This window comes from Dioscorea cayenensis, chromosome 3 (genome assembly GCF_009730915.1).
Source record: "Dioscorea cayenensis subsp. rotundata cultivar TDr96_F1 chromosome 3, TDr96_F1_v2_PseudoChromosome.rev07_lg8_w22 25.fasta, whole genome shotgun sequence".
NCBI classification, from domain to species: domain Eukaryota; kingdom Viridiplantae; phylum Streptophyta; class Magnoliopsida; order Dioscoreales; family Dioscoreaceae; genus Dioscorea; species Dioscorea cayenensis.
In genome coordinates, this window is record NC_052473.1 from 2,142,271 (window position 1) to 2,162,995 (window position 20,725).

Genomic DNA, 20,725 nt, shown 5'->3' on the forward strand with positions numbered 1-20,725 from the left:
GACTACTATATCAAGACCAGGGTGTCCAACTCAGAAGCAGGTCCCTTGTGCATGCCCAGATTTGTAATTGTTTCTCTCTAGTCACTCATATCAATAGTATATGTTAGAGCTAAGCTCTATGATTGCATCATTTGACATGTGTCAATAGTGACATGGCAAAAGCAATGATGTGGCAATTAAAATGACCTGGCAATGTGACAAGGCACATGGTGATATGACAAAAAAATAATTGCAAGAAGCCTTGAAGCCTATCTTTGGAGAATCTATAATTTAGAAGATCTTTTTTGAAGACCATGTGGAGGGTAATCTAGAAAAAGGCACAAGCTATTTTTGGTAAGTGCAGGAAAGCAAAGATCCTGCCCACATGGAGGCAAAGGCAAAGCAAAACACAAAACTATTTATGGCCAGATCTATTTAAAAACCAAGCTATTTAAGGACAAAACTACTTTTGGCAAGAGTTTATATTTGAAGATGATTAAAGGCTAAGCTTGAATGAATGAAGATCATGCTTGGAAGATATTGAAGAGTTAAACTTGGATAAAAAGAGATCAAGTTTAATAACAAGATTGTGAATACCGAACTCGGATGAATAAAGATTAAGTTTGAAGATTGTGAACAACAAACTTGGATGAATGGAAATCAAGTTTGGAAAGAAGATTTTAAAGACCATTTTGGTGAGATGGAGACACGCCTTGGTGGGTGCCACCCTCAGGAGAGGAACCTACTGATATGATATGAGGAGTCAACTTAGTTGCTGGCAGGAAGAGCTCGGGAGGGGTTGACTACATCAACTTGAGTTGGCACAGTCCTGAGGATTGGGGACGTTGCATGGTCACGTTATAACGGAAGCTAAAACTCAGTCAGGATCGGTAGGTGAGTCGCGTTGCAAGCTCGGTTGCAATAGGAGTTGCAATGTCTAACTTTGGAAGATGTCTAAGTTAGGAAGCCGTGGAGATTCTAAAAGAGAGAGGTACTATTCTTCAGACGTAGAGATGTCTATATAAGAGACTTACCTTACTATGAGATTTAGGGTGTGCCACTGGAGAGAAGCCCTTGAGTAAGGGTCAGTAAGAGTGGGCATCGGCCAATGTAGAGAGGGTTCATATATTTATTGTGAGAGTAAGGGTGAGTGTTGTACATTTCTTTACTTTACCTCTTTTAGTGGATTGTGATCTACGGGTTCAACCCCCAGCCATAGGCAAGTTGTGCCGAACTGGTAACCAACTCGTGTGTCTCCTTTCTCTTGCTTGCCCAATTCGTGTGTCCCCTTTCTCTTATTTGTTTGATTTTACATTGACTGTATGTGCTTATATTACATGAGAGATTGAGTGAAAATTAACATAGGACCCCACTAGAACTAACAGTATAGAACCCAAAAAAACTCCAAGTTTTTCATCACGGTAGTGAAAGACTCTTCCAACTTTAGTCATTTTACATACAAAACCAAGGTTTTAAAAACCGGACCAGACTAGCCGGTTCAACTGGGAACCGGACGCTAGTCCGGTTCATTTATATGGCTTGAACCAGGTTTTAATTAAACCAGCTATGAACTAATTTTGGACCGAGAACCAGTGAACCGGTTCAACCGGACTGACCAATTTTAAATAAAAATTATTTGATTTCTCATTCTCTGATTTTTCCTTTAAAACAAGAAAAACCTAAAACCAAGACACTCACGGACTCATTTCAACCTCGTCATCTTCTTTCGCCATGGCCGCCCTCATGATCATCATAATGAAGTACGGCGCGTGAGAACTCGCAAACAAAAGAGACTCGGATCCCCTCCGACGATAACGGGAATTGAAGCGAAGCGGTGGTGGCGATTATGGAAGGCTTGGCATGGCGGAGAAGCCACTTGATCGTCTCACCGTCCGTTCGGTGACCGAGCTCGTGGGTGACTTGAAAAATCATCGCAGCGCATAGCGTCGGCATGCATACTCTCCACCCTGCCCATTCACCTTCGCGTACCAATCCTTTGTTGGTTTTCTCCCTGCCTATTCACCTTCTCTTTATTTAATTATTTGTTAAGTATTTATTTTTAGATTATATATATATTTACGGAATTCATGAATGTGTTGTGAAATTTACTTTTGGATTTTTTATTAAAAAAAAAAGGGAAATGAAGACAGAGACGTGCACTCAATCATCTAATTCTTTTATTTGGCTTAGGCTTAATATTTTGGATGTTATTTAATTGCTAATAACAATGATTACAAATGCAAGTCAATGTTTGAGAAAAATTCTTTTGTTTGGCTCAATATTTTCTCCATTTTTTTTTTCTGATTTTTCTGGATTCTTTTTATAATTTATGAATTTTTTTTATTTTATGCATTTTAAAAAAATAAAAGAAGAAAATTATTGAACCAGCCAGTCAAACCAGTTAGCCAATTGGTTCACCGACCAGTCCGGTTATTAAATCCTTGTACACAACACATATAATTAATTTTAACTATTATAATGAGTGGATGGTTTGATTTTATCTTTAGGAATAATATTCTGGATTGTTCCTTTACTTTTTCAAAAGTTAGGATTTACAATTTAAAAAACTAACATGGTTCAATTTAATCGTTAAAATATTACAGTTTAAAGTATAAAGACCCAAAAGACATATTTGAAAAAGTAAATGTACTATTCAGATAATTAAATGTTATCTTTAATATATTTTGTATTATTTAACCACTTTTTTTTTAAAACAAAATCACATATTTATGTAAATAGAGATTCTATGAGATGCCTTAAATGCATGTTGTCTTTTTTTTTAATAAATTTTTAAAAGGTATCAAATGTAAAGTCCAAGGTTGTCATACCCGGCTAAGCCCAGGGGTCAGGGGTCAATGGGTTCGACCGGGTCAAACCGGGGTTGAACCGGGGTCAATAATAAAATATAAAAAAAATATTATAATAATTAATAATTAGCGAATATAATATTAAAACTATAATTATAATATAAAAAAATACTCAAATTTGATATTTAAATTGATAAATGACTTTATATACAGTAGTGTTTTCTAATTATGTCATTTATTTTTATATTTTTTAAATATTTACAAATTTAATATATTAATATATAATTATCGAACTTCTCTAGGTGTTATTTATTTATTTGTTTGTGTATTGGTTGATTTTGTTAAAATAAATAAGAAATTTAATTCACTAATTCTTATATCTCAATTGAGTTTTTATTTTTATTTTTAATTTTCTTATATATTTTTATTTAATTATAATACTTTATTTTTATATTTTATAATGAAATTACACTCATTTATTGTTTTATTTTCTTAATAAATTTAAATTTTAGAAAGTATGTACATAACATATTAACAGATTTTATTTTTAAATGTTAATTTTTGTTGGTATGTTTATGATATATATATATATATATATATTGTAATTCTATTTATTGATTATAAATTATAAATTAATATTAATAAATATACACGATTTTGAGGTTTTTAATGAGAAAATAATAATAAATTATTAAATATTATAAAAAAAATTTAAACATTATGACCCGATTGACCCGGCCGGGTCAACTGGTTCCCGGTTGAACCACCCGGGTCACGGGTTAACACTGGGTTTTTTCATACCCGGTTCAATGGAGTATACACAGGCCGGCCACATGGCCGGTTCCCGGTTTTTTCGGTTGAACCGGTAGGGCCGGTCCGGGTCTGACAACCTTGGTAAAGTCAGAGATTTCATTTCAGCATATTCCTGGCTACTATACATGTGGAACAATACATGAATGGTAACACATTTTTTTGTGAAGAGATTAATAAATTATTTTTTTATTAATAATTTTTTTTAAGATGGATAAATAAGATTGATTTTTTTTTAATAAAATTGCAATAAAACTAGAAATTACTGTTGGTGGGGATGGTTCTTTGAGGAATAAAGAGGAAGAGATTAGAAAGAAAGTAGTGCACAAGTCTTCAAGGCGTGGGAAACACTTTCCTTTAGGCTTTATTCGCCTTCACCTAATATCAAACCTTGGATGCAAAATGGATTGAATGGCGAATTTCCTTTAGGATACAATGAAGACCCTTGAGTATGGTTTGCACTTCCAAACTCAAGCAAAGACAACAATGGCTTTTACAAAGTGAAAGTTTGCTTCTATTTTTTGTGCACTCAAAGAACAAAGCAAATGAACTTGTGAGGAGTTTGTTTTTCATTCAATTAACTTGAATGATGTTAGGAGATTATTTTTATAGGATGAAAGTGGTGTTTAGTAAAGAGACACACCACTTCAATAATGAGTGTCATTTAAAAAGACACATCACTTCATTATACCACTTCAATTAAAAGACACATTATTTCATTAATGAGACACCACTTCATTAAATAGACACACCACTTTACTAATGAGAAACTATTTCATTAATTAGACATCTTTTCAAATAAAATAAAATAATCATCCATTAATTAATGAAATTACAAATGATAAGCTCTCATTAGTTGTATTACAAGTGGTGTGTATTACATTAATGTCTTTTCATTTTTAAAATCCTCTCACAATTACATCATGAGAAAAGTTCCACTAACAATGAAAAACAACAAATTAACAAAAATAAAATAAAAATTAATTACCGTTTAAACTATATAAGTCTATAACCAATTTTAATTTTTTTAGCAAAATGTGATAAACATAAGACCCTCAAGTGGATGTGCACCATCATCCGGTGGTGTAGAATTGAGTTGGGATGTGCACCATCATCCAGGGGCTTCGGGGAGCGTTGGATAGGGTGGATTAAATGCATTCTGTTTTCCTCTAAGGCTACTATTCTGGTGAATGGTTCCCCTCATGGGTATGTGCGATATCAAAGAGGATTAAGGCAAGGTGACCCGCTATCTCCATTGTTGTTTGTGCTCGTTACGGATGTATTATGTTCAATGTTTACTCATGCTATCAACTCTAAGGTGTTGATTGGTGTTCCTTTAGGAGATCTTGGTAGTATGTGTAATCTTCATTATGCTGATGACCTACTAATTTTGACTACGGGAGGCTTGGAGGATTTGAGGATGGTGAAACTTATCTTGTTAGTTTTTGAAGGGATGACGGGTTTAGCGACTAACTTCTCCAAAACTTGCCTTTTCTCTACTTCCAAGGATGTCCTCCCCGACCAGGCTGCTGCTGACACGTTGTCGTGTGGCAGGGATGTTCTTCCGGTTACTTATCTAGGTATCCCAATCTCGGGTAGAAGGCCTAGAAGGCAAGACTGGGAGGGGTTAATCATTAAAATTAGAAGGAGATTATCCTCATGGAAAGGGCAATTTTTGTCTTTAGGTGGTCGTCTTACATTGTTGAACTCGGTCCTTTCGGCTATACCTACTTATTGGATGCCCCTCTTTAGATTGCCTTGTTGGGTTATCAAAAAGATCAATCAAATTAGAAGGGATTTTTTATGGTCGGGACCGGACATTGACCATCCTAAGTGTAGACTGGTAGGTTGGAAAACCATCTGTCGTCCTCGTGACAATGGGGGATGGGGAATTTTAGATCTACAGACTTTTAACTCTGCACTGTTGGGTAAATGGTGGTGGAAATTCATGACGGATCCATCTTGGTGTGGGGCGGATATCGTTATATTTAATTATGGGTTGAACCGATGGAACATGTTTCCTAAGATATCAGGTAGGATCTCCTTCTTCTGGAAAGGGGTTGTGAGCTGCCTACCGGCATTAAGAGGCTGCATTATCCAATGTGTTAACTCAGGAACGGAGACTCTCTTTTGGAAAGATCGGTGGGTTAACGGGCAAGCTCCTATGTACATCTGGCCTGAGGAGTTCAGAAGGTCTCAATTCCCTGACGGCACGGTTAGTGAATTGCTCTCTCTTTTAGATGAGTCTCCGTTCAATTCGAGTTATGATATTACAGTAATCCGAGCCCGGCTGTGGGGGTCCCTGAGGGCCTTGGGGGATAATAAATGGTGGCGGTTGACAAGAAATGGACTTTTCTCAGTCAAATCTTTTTACAACTTCCTTATCGATGGAGGATTACGATGTCCGGTGGCGGGGTTCTTTTGGCGTAACCTTTGTCCGAAAAAAGTCACAATTTTCAACTGGTTAGCTTGGAATAATAAAATCCTCACTCTCGAGAACCTCGCTAAGAGAGGTTACAATCGTCTACCTACCGCTACCTGTGTGCATTGTCATGCGGAGGTTGAGTCGGTGGACCACCTGTTCTTGCAGTGTTCTTTTGCCAGACAGGTGTGGGGTTATTTTGTCCATCTGCTTAAATTGCCGGATTTAGCACTGTCCATGACATCAGTTTGGGGTAATTGGAGGTTGTTTGTTCGACCTGCTTATAGGATCTTGGGAGATTTAGTGGTGCAAGCGATTGTTTGGAGTATTTGGCTGTCTAGGAATGATTGCATCTTTAATGCGCATTGTTTGTCTGCTCATGCTCTCATTATTAAAATTGCTCATTTGCTGTTGTCTTGGTTCTCTTCAATTGGAGAGGGATCCAGAGTCAAATTGGAAGATTCCATTTCTACTATTCGCCGGAGCCTTGACTTTTTAGGTTCGCGTGTTGAGGAGTCAGAAGGGGTTCTTCCTTCTGGTGGGTATCAGGAGCAGCGCATGGGCTAGTTACAGGATGTCGCTGGGGTGTGTGGGCAGCTTTGTGGTGCCGTTGTTCGGTTGTTTTTGCTTTCTGTTTCCCCTGTTTTTACCACTTCTTGTGGACTGATGTTGTAGTTTGGTTTATGTCTCTCCTCGGAGGGTTTGGTTAGTCTGTTGTAGTTTGTTTCTTTTATTTAATGGAAGTGGTTTATCCACCTTTTCAAAAATTGAGTTGGTTAGTCTAAACCCAGAATCAGACCTGCTATCATCATAGTAGGAGACTGTGAGACCAATACCGTTGAGCTATGAATCTTTGGTGAATTCTTTGTTTTTTTCTTGTTACATATGTTAACAAAATTAAAGAAATTGTCTTATATATGATAATAACAAGAACACTACAAATTAGGGTTTTAGTTTAATTTAATTTTCTTTTAAAAATCTTTTTATCAAAGACTTGGAAAAACATGGCAGCCATGGCTTAGTGCAAAACAACATGCCAAGAAAACCTTGCACATTCTCCATCTGTCACCCTGCATGCTCACACTTCCGGATATACACAAAACACATCACTTTTCTAAACTGCGGCTTTATGAGTCTTTGTATGACTCCCTTGAGTCTTCTCTAATGCCCTACCTGATGCCCTGTTTCCTTCCCACGAAGGTATGATCTCTGCTATAATTTTGATTTCTTGTTAATTATCTATATCATGTATGTTTATCATCTTCTTTTTTTGTTATCTATTCTTATTTGATGGATTTATGTGCAGTTGTATACTATTGATGTCTGTGAAGTCGTTTGTGTGTGTGTATGATTTGAGGAAAGTTTATAAATGGACACAATTAGAAGGAAATTTGTATTTTTTTTTTTTTAATTAAAGGACATTCAGATAGGCAAATAATTCCTTTAATTTATCTTTGTCTTCATTTCATATTCTTTCATCCCTTTCAATGTTTTATTGTACTGGAAGCATGTGCAAAATTAGAGCTTTTTCATTATTATTATATGGTTTTTTGTGTTTTTCCTTCATGGTTTGCTTAATCTTTTTTTTTTCTGTAAATAAGATTTAAGGGAGGTTCTACATTGATGGAGAGGCCTTGGAAGATACAGAACCTTTCTTTGGACTTGGATGAATTTGAGAGATATACTGATAAGATCAAAATTGATAGGATCAGTAAATTGCCTGATGCTTTGCTCCTTCAAATCCTTTCCTTCCTGCAAGTGCAAGATGTTATGCGGGTGTGCTGTGTGTCGACGAGATGGAAGCATTTGTGGAAGTCAGTCCCTTCCATAGACTTCACTGAAGCAAAGATAAGGACAACTGGAGAGTTCATTAGAGCTGTCAATAAAGCGCTAAGCAATCGAGGAGGTTTACAGATCAGAGAGTTCCGGGTATGTGTCGACTCTGATTTATGCCAAATCAACAATGTTGACTATTGGATTACATTCGTGGTGAGCCACAACGTTGAAGTACTGTATTTGGACTGCACCCCTGATAGACCAGTCAGCGTGAATAAGGATAAATTATGCTTGATACCTCAAAGTTTGTATCGATGCCAATATTTGCACACACTAACATTGAAGTTTTGCCAGATGGACTTGCCGTCAATTTTTTGCCTGGCCTCTCTCAGAAAACTTCACCTTGAACTTGTGGAGTTTACCAATGAAGACTTGGAGGTTCTTCTTAGCAATTGTCCATCCCTCAAATATCTTACACTGAAAAACTGCAGTAAGTACACTCATCTTAGAGTTTTTGCTAAGAATTCACATAATGAGAACTTGAATATACATGAGGATGGTTTGAATTCAGAAACAGATCTTTTGGTCTCTGCTCCCAATCTCTTGACATTAAATTTCTCTGGTCAGTCAAAAAGAGAGAGGTTTTTTGGGGAGAACCTCAAGTCTCTTGTGTCTGTCAACTTTAATTTCTCATCAACCTACCGCCATATTTGGGACCCTGAAGATTGCTTCCTCTTTGGGCAGTTCATTGATCATTTCTGTTATGTTAAATCTCTCAAACTAAGCAATTGGTGTATTCTGGTATGTTGAATTGCAATATAGTTTTTTTATCAATGTAAATATGTTCTAGTTAAGCATAACATCGTTCATATTGCTATGTTCTTCTTATATGATAGTTTATGGATGACCCTTTTTTTTAAATTTTTCCTTGACAAAAGCATATTAAAAAGATTACTTCCTTTGAGCTTTGAATTCACTAGACTGACTATGAGAACTTTGCGTCTTAATTACTCATGCATATGGCATTTCAAATTTCAGCATTGTTCATTACCTGTGACACCAATTAGGTTGTAATATTAGATCATGTACTTAGTCGATCTAGGCTTCTTTTTTTTTTCTAAATTGAATAATGAACTTCCTGAATGCAGAATTTATCTATCAGAGCTATACTAAATCTTGGCACTTCAGTATCTAACATGGTATCTAACACGGTAAATGAAGCGACACTTGCCACAAGATTCAATAAATGTGAACTCGCAGGGTTGGTCTACGTCTTAAAAAATTTCATCAATCTTGGAGTCCTTATCCTCAATGTTGTTGAAGATGTTGAAACGAAGGTGAATTCAGTCATCTTTCATTTCTGAATACTTGTTAATATCAGTCTTATATTTGCTGCATTTTGAAAATTTCAAGGTTTTTCATCATCTAAAGTAGCTATCCTACTGAAATTCAGTTTGAAGATATCTTAAAAGATGAAGGGTTTTATGAAACAACTTATTGGAAACCAGATGAACTTTCTGTCGTTGGTCTGCAGCAACACCTCAGGACTGTTGCGATACATGGCATTTTGGGCAGTAAAAGTTTTAGTTCTACCGCAGAATTAGTACCAACAGAAGATATTCTCGATCGACGGAGAACAGAGTTTGAGTTTGTTAGATTTCTTCTCAAGAACTTGAAGGAACTGGAAACTATGTTCATAACCCCAACAGAAGGTTTGAATACCTTTTCAGACTCAAAGAAGCTCGACATACTATTTCAACTTTCTTCAAGATTGTTGTCTTTACCTAGATCTTCACCAAATGTGCAAGTTATTATCCGTCCTATTCAACACACTGGTAAATTTTAATCACTTTCTGCTTATTTTTTAATTGTTATAAGTTCTAGATTCGTTAAGAAGCTCACATTCTTAACTTCTGAAATTACGACATGCTTATTGTTGGGTATACATGTATTCTAGAAAACATGCTTGTATGTACAATGTTCAGTTTCTTAGAATAAAAAGCAGAGTGGTAAATATTCGATATATGGTGTCATAGTTTATGCATCCATCAATATCTGTATTTCTTTCCTTAATATATAAATGCTTTTCTTTTATACCAGCCTGCCTTTATTACTTCAAGACAATTATATCTTCAAAAGCACATATACTCAGTTGTATGACTTTCTCTGAGGATCTCATCTTGTATATTCTTCATGTAATATTGCTTGCGACTGAGACACATTAAATAGATGGTAATTTTTCCTGGTGAAATATGATGTACTGTTTATTTGCATGCTTGTTAGGTATCGGAATTAATCGAACACAACTTCGGTTATAGATATCAAATATATTCATTAAAAAGCATCGTTGTTCTCTCCTCAGCATAGTTTGCAGAAGAATGGAAGAATGAAATGCAAGAGATTGTGATATGATGTTTATGCAGAACTGGAATAAATCTGAGATTGTGCTTCTTTGTTTGACCTTAGTTTGTGTCTATGCATGAGTTTGGTGTAAGATTTGATTTTTGCAAAAAATTTGATATCTGTTGCTACTTTAAATGCCAACACTAACTATTCTTTCCTCTTGTTGTATGCAGTTGAACACAATTTTTTTTTTCAATTAATTATTAAATTTGTTTTTGCAAAATTTTTTTTGAAGAAAGATATATTTATAAGATGCTATATATATATATATTTATATATATATATATATTTGACAAGAGGAACAGACAGCCCGAAGGTCCTGCTAAACCGTGAGGGGCGTGCACAAGCTTCAGTGGAGCAAGTGGGGGTGGGGCCCACGCACACATGGGCGTTGGGACCACCAGCACACAACCACCGCTCACATCTCCTAGAAATGTATCCTCAACCGAGAATCAAACTCTCACCACTCAGTGAAAAGCTCTATCGGCGACCTGTATACCAATAAACCATTTGGTCGTTGGCTATAAGATGCAATATTTTGTTTGGTTGGTCACATAATGCTTACGCCCAGCAAAAAGGGTAAAGAAATTTAGTGAAAAACTCCTCATAGTTAATTAAATTCATTAAAGGGGTTCCAGTAAAATTACCAATTTTTATGACATTTTTACCGAAACCCATAAAGCTTGTAAAAGTTATTCTCTAGGGTGTTTTTGGTGTTGTTGTAGTTGCTGGCTTTGTTGTTAATAAATTATAATTTCCATTTTATAAAGAAAAGGTTGATTTTGCAAAAATTTTCAAATCAATAGCACTTACCAGAAAAATGATTCCCTTTATTATTTTCCCCTGCAAAAAACTAGAAGTTCCTTACAAATTAGTTAGTGACGGACCTGATGGCTAGGGTTGTTAGGGATTTAGAGGAATGATGGGAGAAGAGGAAGACAATGGCGGGAGAGATTTGTGAAAGGGAATAAAAAAACTCTAATAATTCAAAAGATTACAATGTTTAAATAAAATATAAAGCCACCAAACTTTAAACTGTAAATACAAAAGTATACCAATATAACTCTAACATACTTTCAGTGAGATTAGAGGCACACATAACAAGGGTAATTTCATTAAAAAAAAAAAAAAACCAAATCTATTGATTTTTTTGGAGCAAAGTCGATCTACCCATTAAAATTGCATCATCTAAAAATTACGAAACTTTATGAAACTCTTACAAGAAAGCCTTGAAAACATCGGTCCTAGAAAAGCATGTAAACAAAGCCATGTGGTGAGTATAATTTGCACTAAATTTATAAACTTTCTTTAACTCATGATGAATTAAATGAGAATTATTTTAAACCAATTTTACTCTGAATCTTGTTGTTATTGCATCGTAGGAAAGAAAGAATGATTTGAAGGAATAATACATCAAAGCACGAGTTAGTGCAACCGCACTATTTAATTGGCATGATTTGACACCAAGGCAAGATGACGTGGCAACCATGGTGACAAAGCATAATTGATGACATGGAAAGCATGGTGACATGGCAAGGAGACTTGGTTTGCAAGGCAAAACATCTTGAAGATCTTGGTGGAGCTATTTTTAGTATGTCTATAACTTGGAGGAAAATATCTTGAATATCTTGGTGGAGTTATTCTTGGTAACATGTTACAACTTGAAGACAAGATCATATTTAGGCGATTTGATTGAAGACTAAGGGGTTGTTTGGATTGGCTTTTAAAAAAAGTTTTTTTTTTAAATTTTGTAGAAGCACTTTTGGAAAAAGTACTTTTAGAATAAGTTAAGTGCTTATGCATATTTTTTCGTTTGGATGTATTAGTTTCAGAAACACTTCTGTAGTTGTGAAAATGTTTGGATGTTTATTTAAAAATTACTTTTACAGCAAAAAATTACTAAAATACCTTTTTACTGGATTAACTGAGGGCATTTTAGTAAATGCACTTAACCAAATAGTTTATCAAAAACAGCTTATTTCCATAAGCTAGTCTTTGGCAGCTTATAAAATAAGTTGTATTTGAGCTTATTCAAAAAAGCCCATCCAAACACAATATAAAATCTCATAAGCACTTAACTTATAAAATAAGTGCTTTTGGGTCAGCTATAAGCTGATCCAAACAACACCTAAATATGGTGGAGCTTAATTGAAGAAATATCTATGCATGGTATGAATGAAAGCAAATTGAAGATATGAATTGAAGAATTCTTGATGAAGATTGATTGGAGTCTATTAAGGGCAAGATTTGAGGACCAAACTTGGATGAATTGAAGATCAAGTTTGGAGAATCTTTGAAGACCAAACTTGGAAGTTTGAAGACTAAGTTTGGTAAGTTCCATGAAGATGCACAAGGATGTGCGCCCCTTGCTAGGGGACTGCGTGATGAGGAACTGAGGAGGTAGGCTAGTTGCCGGTAGTCGGGATCGGGAGATTTGGTTGCATCGACTCGGACTAAACATGACCAAAAGGTTGATAGGTCTTGAAATCGTCCGCAACATAACCAGAATTCAGTCAAGTCAGCAGTCAGGGCAATGTTGCAATTCATGTTACAACAGGAGTTGCAACAGTTAATTTTGGCAAGTTTTTAAATTAGTAGCCGCGGAGATTCTAAAAGAGGCATGGCTATATTTGGGACGTTGATGCGTCTATATAAGCTACCTTGTTCTGAGATTGGGTGTGTGACCGGAGCTAGAGAGAGTGGGTGCACAAGACAATCTAGAGAGGGTAGTGATCTTTGTTTGTGAGTGTTGGTGACAAGTGTTTGTACTCATGTATTTTCACCTCTTTTAGTGGATTGTTTATCTCCGGGTCTGGCCCCCAGACGTAGGCGAGTGGACGCTAAACTGGGTTGTGTGTCTTTTTTTTGTTGGTTTGTGTGAGATTTCTATTAGTGCTTGAGTGTTACCTAAAACCCATAAACTACACCGGCGAAACTAACAACACGAAATTAGAGAAAAGAAAAGCAAAGTTTCAACAAAGAGTGAATAAACAAAGCAAAATCTAGCGTCTAGGTGCTACAACATTAAGAGGTGCAAAACATAAATTAGAGTGCCTAGGCGCTACACTCTTTGGTGCCTAGCGCTACCCCGATTTCAAATTATAAAAGGGGCTAGGGTTTGAGACAAAATAGGAGAAGAATTTTGGGAGATCAAAAGGGTAGGAGTGAAGATTCGTCGAGGATTCATCATCAAGCTTTAACTTTTAGCTATTCTTTGTTTATTTGATTATGAGCCTTGTTAATATGTCAAGCTTTGCAATTATCATGTTCTAAATATCTTTTCGAGGGCTACGATGTAGCCATACTATGAAAACCTAAATTCATCTTTGTTTAATTTAATTGATGCTTGTTTCAAGATTATGTTGGATATTTTAATCTATGCTTAGTGTCACGCCCCGAACCTAACCGGGCACGTGGCAACCGCCACGACGACAAGAAGTGGGTCCCACAACGGCCCCACTTTCAGGTCGCCGTAAGGCTCAATATAAACCTGTTATCACAATTATATAACTAGAAGACAACATAATAAAATATCACAAATAGGGTTCCCCAGTACTAGGAACCCTAAACACAAGTAACAACAATAATGAAAGACAAACCGGGGTTTTTAAGATACAACCCGAAATATAAATACAAGAACCACATATAAGGTCAAGTCTAGTGGATCCATAAAGGGTCATGCATACTATAACAAACCTAAACAAGAAGTACAGATAGACCACTCTACTGCTGCACAGCACAACTCTGTCCAACGTCGCAGTCTGAAAAGATAAAAAGGGGAGTGGTGAGTAACAGAGGTTACCCAGTGAGTGGTGTCAGCATAGATGTAACAGAGTGATAAAGTATTTCAAATGGTAATTCGAAGAAAAAAATAATAGCATATAAAAATCAGTTCCAAGTATTCAACATATTAACAAATAACACAGGATTCATCAATAGGAAAAGCAAATAACATTTTAAAACATATGAACATAGCTCCAAAAATACAGGCTGGCCTAAAACAATTCCCACACTAATCGTGGCCGCGACTAGCTGTGGAACCACCAAGGAGTTTTTAAAACTTTTAAAATTTAAAAGAGTTGCCTTTCCTTGGTGTTGGCACTCGAGATCCCCGTGTGGTGACCCCGGGTTTCTCACATAACGTAACCCCTCGTCAATGGCTCCGCGACCTCTTGACCAGTGGGTAAACCCAGGGGTTAACCACGCCCGCCTCCCATCGGGCCGGACCGTGGAACCCCACATCTGCAGTTGTCGGACTAAAAGTCCGCCGTCACCATTAAAAGCCCGAATGCCACATATAATTCTTTTCCAATTTCCAATTCAAAGAATCCATCGCACAATGTTTAAAACCAAAAAAATATACATTAAACCATGTTCCATTTGCATACAAATGCGGAAATATACATCAAGCCATATCTCATTTGCATATAAATACGAAATGTACTTTAAAACCATATCTCATTTGCATATAAACACGGAAATGCAAGTAAACATGTTTCTTTCAAAAATAAATAGGTATAAGCATTCTAGGTTTAACCATTTCAAGTAAATTCGTACTCAAAAATATATATCGTGGAAACCAATTTATCATCAAATTTATGTGATAAAACACATGAACAAATACTTTAGTACTCTTATTAAATCTATGCAATTAGAAATTTAACCACTCACAGAACCCGTCGTCTCGTCCCCGAGGCGCCCTTATCGATTGGCGAGCTCCTTCCCTTAGAGGATGCTTCGCCACCCTAGATCAAGCGAGGAATTCAAATTCTAACGAACATAAGAATGATGACCAAAGAAAATGCATGAAAATACAATTTTACACATCTAATACTGGAACCTTAGGGTTTTAGGGCAAAAACATCGTCATTTTGGATCCAAACGACATCATAATGGAGTAAAAACTAGTTCCAATGAGTTCGAGGGTAAGAAGAGCTTCAATGTGGACCAAAGAAATACCGTAAAAAGGCTCAAAAATTTTTCGGTGCTACAGTAATTTCGAAATTGCTACAAGAACTCGAACCTTATACTATGGTTTTCTCCCAATTTACAACTCTAAATCGAAAAATTTTTCTTCTACATCATCCTCATACATGCATTATAAATCATTGGCTTCAATTTAAGCCTATGGATCATCATATTCATGGAGAAATCGAAATTTTTTTATATTTCTAAAAAAACAAGGAAATACGGGTGAAATACAAAAACAAAAAAACATTGGATATAAGGCTTACCGGATTCGGGAGTGAGAGAGGAATAAATTTGGTATTGAAGGTCGCGGAAATTCTCACCGGAAAGATTTTTTTGTTTCTAAATTTATGCTCGGTCGAACAAGAAGAACAAGAAGCAAGGAAGCAAGGAAGCAAGAAGGAAAGGCTTAGAAGAAAGAAAGAAAAGAATGGGCTAGAAGCAAGTTTGCCACGTGCTTCAGCCTCTCTAAATTCTCAGATTTTTTTTTTTAAATTTTTTTTTTTTTAAAGACTGAAATTACCAAAATGCCCTCTAATACAAAATAAAGAGGAATGAGTCGAAAAGACTGTTTTGCCCCTGGTTTTTGGCTGGTTTTCACACACAACTACTGTGCAGTCATGCAAATATGCCACTAATGCAAAATGACCATTTTATCCCTAATGCAAGCATAAAAAAATCTAAATAGGCCCGAGGTCTAAATCAGGACAGGGTACAACACTTAGTGCTTGCAATTGCTTGATCACCAATTGCATGATTAATATTTCGATTTGAGACCGAAATGTGATAATTGAATTAGGTCTTGATTGAAATATCATACAATCATTATTAGATAGAGATATTTATGAGGTTGTATGCATCATTATAAATTTTTAGAACTTAATGAGTTCCATAGATTCACAGTTATCTCAGAGATGATGTTAACTTATCTAATGGAATATGCTATTGATGCTTTAGAAAGATCAATAGGTAATTTAAGGAAATTTGATGACAACGTAAGAAATAAATATTGATTGATTAAACTAGACGATCTAGTTGGAATTAGTCTAGGTGCACTCAAAAATCTTAAAATCTCTTGGCATTAATTTCTTCTCATCTAACTAGATCTCTCTCTCTAGTCCTTGAATTAGATTTTCAAAACTAAATCTTTTTCGTCTCATTAATCAAGTAGAATTTGGGTTAGTAATTTTGGTAAATAATAAACTCAATCCTCTTGGGGTGATACTCATTTATCATTATATTACTTGTTTGCGATAACGTATACTTGCGTTATAAAAATCAGACAGCACCATGCATCTCTAAGATTTATAGCCATCTCTTTGTGTAACCTTAGCAACTCTCTCTGTCTATTTGTCTGTCTTTGCTTGCTTCCCAACACTCAGTATCCTCTCTGCCATTGCTTCTTAATAATAGAGGTATAATCTCTGCGAAACATTGAATATCTTGTTGATTATCAATGTGCAGTGAGATTATCATCTTCTTGAGTAGATTTATGTGTAGTTTGTGTGTGGATTTTGATTTACAATCAAAATTATTTTGAGTGTGTTTTGTTGAATTAATTTTGTTGGTATTATGTTTGAAAAGGTTGGTATCTTGATTCAAAATGAGAATTCAATGGACAACCTTTGCCCATGTAGTAGTTTAATTATTATTCTTGTCTGTAATAAAACATGTTCTTGAGTTGATTCACGTGCAGTTATGCTTGAGTTTTGAGTGGCAATCTAAACTATGATTGAATTAATAATTTTTTTTAGTGCAGGAATAGTTTGTATCTTGATTTAAGAATGTAAGAAATTTGGGTGGCAAAAGTTCCCTAATTCTTTTTTGTGAAGAGATTAATAAATGAGTTTTAAGTAATAGATTTTTTTTTTATTTATCGAGTATAACAAGCACAAAATCCCACGTTAGTCAAGTGACACCCCAGAATTGGGGTGATTAGCTTAAACCCATAATCAGGACTAATTATCCCTATTTCAATGGAGATTCGTGGGGCTAATACCACCGAGCTACAAATCTTTTGCTAATTTTTTTTTTAGGTATAATACCCTAATTAGTCCCTCTACTTTCCTCTCTCTTCTCTTTTGGTCATTCTACTCAAAAATGCTCCCAGCTAGTCTCTCTATTTTTGAAAATGTGCCCATTTAGTTAAAAATACTCATAACTAGTCCCTCTACTTTTAAAAATGACCCAATTAGAGGGATTAAGTGGGTGCATTTTTAAAAATAGATGAACTAGTTGGGAGCATTTCTAATTAAGTGAGAACATTTTTAAAAGTAAAGGGACTAGTCAGGAGCATTTCTGAGTAGAGGGATCAAAAGAGGAGAGAGAGAAAAGTACAGGGATTATTTTGGTGATTATACTTTTTTTTTTATTATTATTATTGTTATATATTTTAACAAAATTAAAGAAATTGACTTATATGATAATAACAAGAACACTACAATTTCTGGGTCGGTGCAAAACAACATGCCAAGAAAACCATGCCCATTCTCCATCTGTCACCCTACATGCTCACACTTCCGGATATACACAAAACCCATCACTTTTCTAAACTGCGCGGCTTTATGAGTCTTTATATGACTCCCTTGAGTCTTCTCTCTCTCTTTCTTCTCTGATGCCCTACCTGATACCTTGTGTCCTTCCGACGAAGGTATGATCTCTGCTATAATTTTGATTTCGGGTTAATTGATCTATGTCAAGTATGTTTATCATCTTCTTTTTTTGTTATCTATTCTTATTTAATGGATTTATGTGCAGTTGTATACTATTGATGTCTGTGAAGTCTTTTGTGTGTGTGTTTGATTTGAGGAAAGTTTATAAATGGACACAATTAGAAGGAAATTTGTTTTTTTTTTTATATTCTTTCATCCCTTTTCAGTGTTTTATTGTACTGGAAGCATGTGAAAAATCAGGGCTTTTTTGTTATTATTATTATTACATGGTTTTTTTTTCCTGTAAATAAGATTTTAGGCAAGTTCTACATTGATGGAGAGGCCTTGGAAGAGACAGAACCTTTCTTTGAACTTGGATGAATTTGAGAGACATACTGAGAAGATCACAGTTGATAGGATCAGTAAATTGCCTGATGCTTTGCTCCTTCAAATCCTTTCCTTCTTGCAAATGCAAGATGTTATGCGGGTGTGCTGTGTGTCGACGAGATGGAAGCATTTGTGGAAGTCAGTCCCTTCCATAGACTTCACTGAAGCAAAGATAAGGACAACTGGAGAGTTCATTAGAGCTGTCAATAAAGCACTAAGCAATCGGGGAGGTTTACAGATCAGAGAGTTCCGGGCATGTGTCGACTCTGATTTATGCCAAATAAACAATGTTGACTATTGGATTACTGTCGTGGTGAGCCACAACGTTGAAGTACTGTATTTGGACTGCATCCCTAACAGACCATTCGGCAAAAATAAGGATAAATTATGCTTGATACCTCAAAGTATGTATCAGTGCCAATATTTGCACACACTAACATTGAAGTTTTGCCAGATGGACTTGCCGTCAATTTTTTGCCTGGCCACTCTCAGAAAACTTCACCTTGAACTTGTGGAGTTTACCGATGAAGACTTGGAGGTTCTTCTTAGCAATTGTCCAGCCCTCAAATATCTGACACTGAAAAACTGCAATAAGGACACTCATCTTAGAGTTTTTGCTAAGAATTCACATCTTGAGAACTTGAATATACATGAGGATGATTGGAATTTAGAAACAGATCTTTTGGTCTCTGCTCCCAATCTCTTGACATTAAATTTCTCTGGTATGCCAAAAAGAGAGAGGTTTTTTGTGGAGAACCTCAAGTCTCTTGTGTCTGTCAACTTTGATTTCTCATCAACATACTGCCATGTTTGGGACCCTGAAGATCATTTCCTCTTTGGGCAGTTCATTGAAAATTTCTGCCATGTTAAATCTCTCAAACTAAGCAATTGGTGCACCCAGGTATGTTGAATTGCAATATAGTTTTTTATCAATGTAAATATGTTATAGTTAAGCATAACATCGTTCATATTGCTCTGTTCTTCTTATATGATAGTTTATGGATGACCCTTTTTTTTATTTTTCCTTGACAAAAGAATGTTGAAAAGATTACTTTCTTTGAGCTTTGAATTCACTAGACTGACTATCAGAACTTTGCGTCTTAATCAGTCATGTATATGACATTTGAAATTTCAGCATTGTACATTACCTATGACCCTAATTAGGTTGTATTATTGGATCATGCACTTAGTTGATTTAGGTTTATTTTTCTTGTCTAACTTGAATAATGAAATTCCTGAATGCAGGATTTATCTGTTAGAGCTATCCTAAATAATGGCACTTCAGTATCTAACACGATAAATGAAGTGACACTTGTCACAAGATTCAATAAATGTGAACTCGCAGGGTTGGTCTATGTCTTGAAAAATTTCATCAATCTTGGAGTCCTCATTCTCAACGTTGTTAAAGATGTTGAAACGGAGGTGAATGCAGTCAACTTTCATTTTTGATATTCATTAATATCAGTCTCATATTTGCTGCATTTTGAAAATTTCAAGGTTTTTCATCGTCTAAAGTAGCTATCCTACTGAAATTCAGTTTGAACTTATCTTAAAAGATGAAGGGTTTTATGAAACAACTTATTGGAAACCAGATGAACTTTCTGTCGCTGGTCTGCAGCAACAGCTCAGGACTGTTGAGATACATGGCATTTTGGGCAGTGTAAGTTTTAGTTCTGCTGCAGAACTAGTACCAACAGAAGATATTCTCGATAAACGAAGAACAGAGTTCGAGTTTGTTAGATTTCTTCTCAAGAACTTGACGGAACTGGAGACTATGTTCATAACCCCAACAGAAGGTTTAAATACCTTATCATACTCAAAGAAGCTCGACATACTATTCCAACTTTCTTCGAGATTGTTGTCTTTACCTAGATCTTCACCAAATGCTCATATTATTATCCGTCCTATTCAACGCACTGGTAAATTTTAATCACCTTCTGCTTATTTTTTAAATGTTGCAAGTTTTAGATCCATTAAACAGCTCACATCCACAACTTCTGAAATTACGACATACTTATTGTTGGGTACACATGTTTTCTAGAAAACATGCTTGTATGTATAATGTTCAGTTTATTAGAATATCAATGTATCATGCAGTCATTCAATATCAGAAAAGGGTTGTTAAAACCTTGTGTAATGCTCTATGTTAATTGTAGATAGACCAAATGTAAACATTTGTAAGCAGACTGGGAAAAGGAGATTGTTTCCAAGTTTGTGAATGAATGGGGAAACTCCTTTTGATGGAATGAAGATTGCTTTCTTGTTGCAGTTTTTAATGTTTTGTTTTATTTGATTTTTATCTCTTCCTTTTTATTGTTGTATGTCATCCAATGTTTATGATGTCCAGGTTCCAATTGAACTTCAAATTTTTGAAATATTTTTTTCTTAAATCCTCAAAAATGTTTGATATCAATTTAATACATGACTAATGGAAAGAAAAGTTCAACTCACACGGATTTCACAATATCAATATAAACAAATATATGGTCTAACAATAAGGCTAAAAATAAGAAAAAAATCAG

General features: G+C 35.5%; 2 protein-coding genes across 7 annotated transcripts; both read left to right on the forward strand.

Annotated features, from left to right (window-relative positions):
* Positions 1–7,023: 7,023 nt before the first annotated feature.
* On the forward strand, positions 7,024–10,370 carry LOC120283931 (F-box/FBD/LRR-repeat protein At5g22700-like). Of its 3 annotated transcripts, XM_039290757.1 has the most exons (6): positions 7,024–7,218; positions 7,620–7,947; positions 8,149–8,595; positions 8,943–9,131; positions 9,248–9,629; positions 10,078–10,370. In XM_039290757.1, exons 2-6 carry the CDS (start codon positions 7,642–7,644, stop codon positions 10,110–10,112), a joined length of 1,359 nt encoding a protein of 452 aa, XP_039146691.1. In that variant the 5' UTR covers positions 7,024–7,218; positions 7,620–7,641; the 3' UTR covers positions 10,113–10,370. The 3 variants fall into 3 exon arrangements, with proteins under 3 accessions (XP_039146691.1, XP_039146672.1, XP_039146681.1); XM_039290738.1 differs by having other exon boundaries at positions 7,620–8,595; XM_039290747.1 differs by having other exon boundaries at positions 7,620–8,595; positions 9,329–9,629.
* Positions 10,371–17,636: 7,266 nt separating this feature from the next.
* LOC120254537 (F-box/LRR-repeat protein At3g26922-like) lies at positions 17,637–20,479 on the forward strand. Of its 4 annotated transcripts, none has more exons than XM_039262645.1 (4): positions 17,637–17,815; positions 18,129–19,104; positions 19,449–19,625; positions 19,760–20,007. In XM_039262645.1, the coding sequence occupies exons 2-4, from the start codon at positions 18,151–18,153 to the stop codon at positions 19,865–19,867; spliced, it is 1,239 nt and encodes a 412-aa protein (XP_039118579.1). In that variant the 5' UTR covers positions 17,637–17,815; positions 18,129–18,150; the 3' UTR covers positions 19,868–20,007. The 4 variants fall into 4 exon arrangements, with proteins under 4 accessions (XP_039118579.1, XP_039118583.1, XP_039118587.1 ...); XM_039262649.1 differs by having other exon boundaries at positions 19,796–20,007; XM_039262653.1 differs by having other exon boundaries at positions 19,701–19,879.
* The last annotated feature ends 246 nt before the right edge of the window (positions 20,480–20,725 follow it).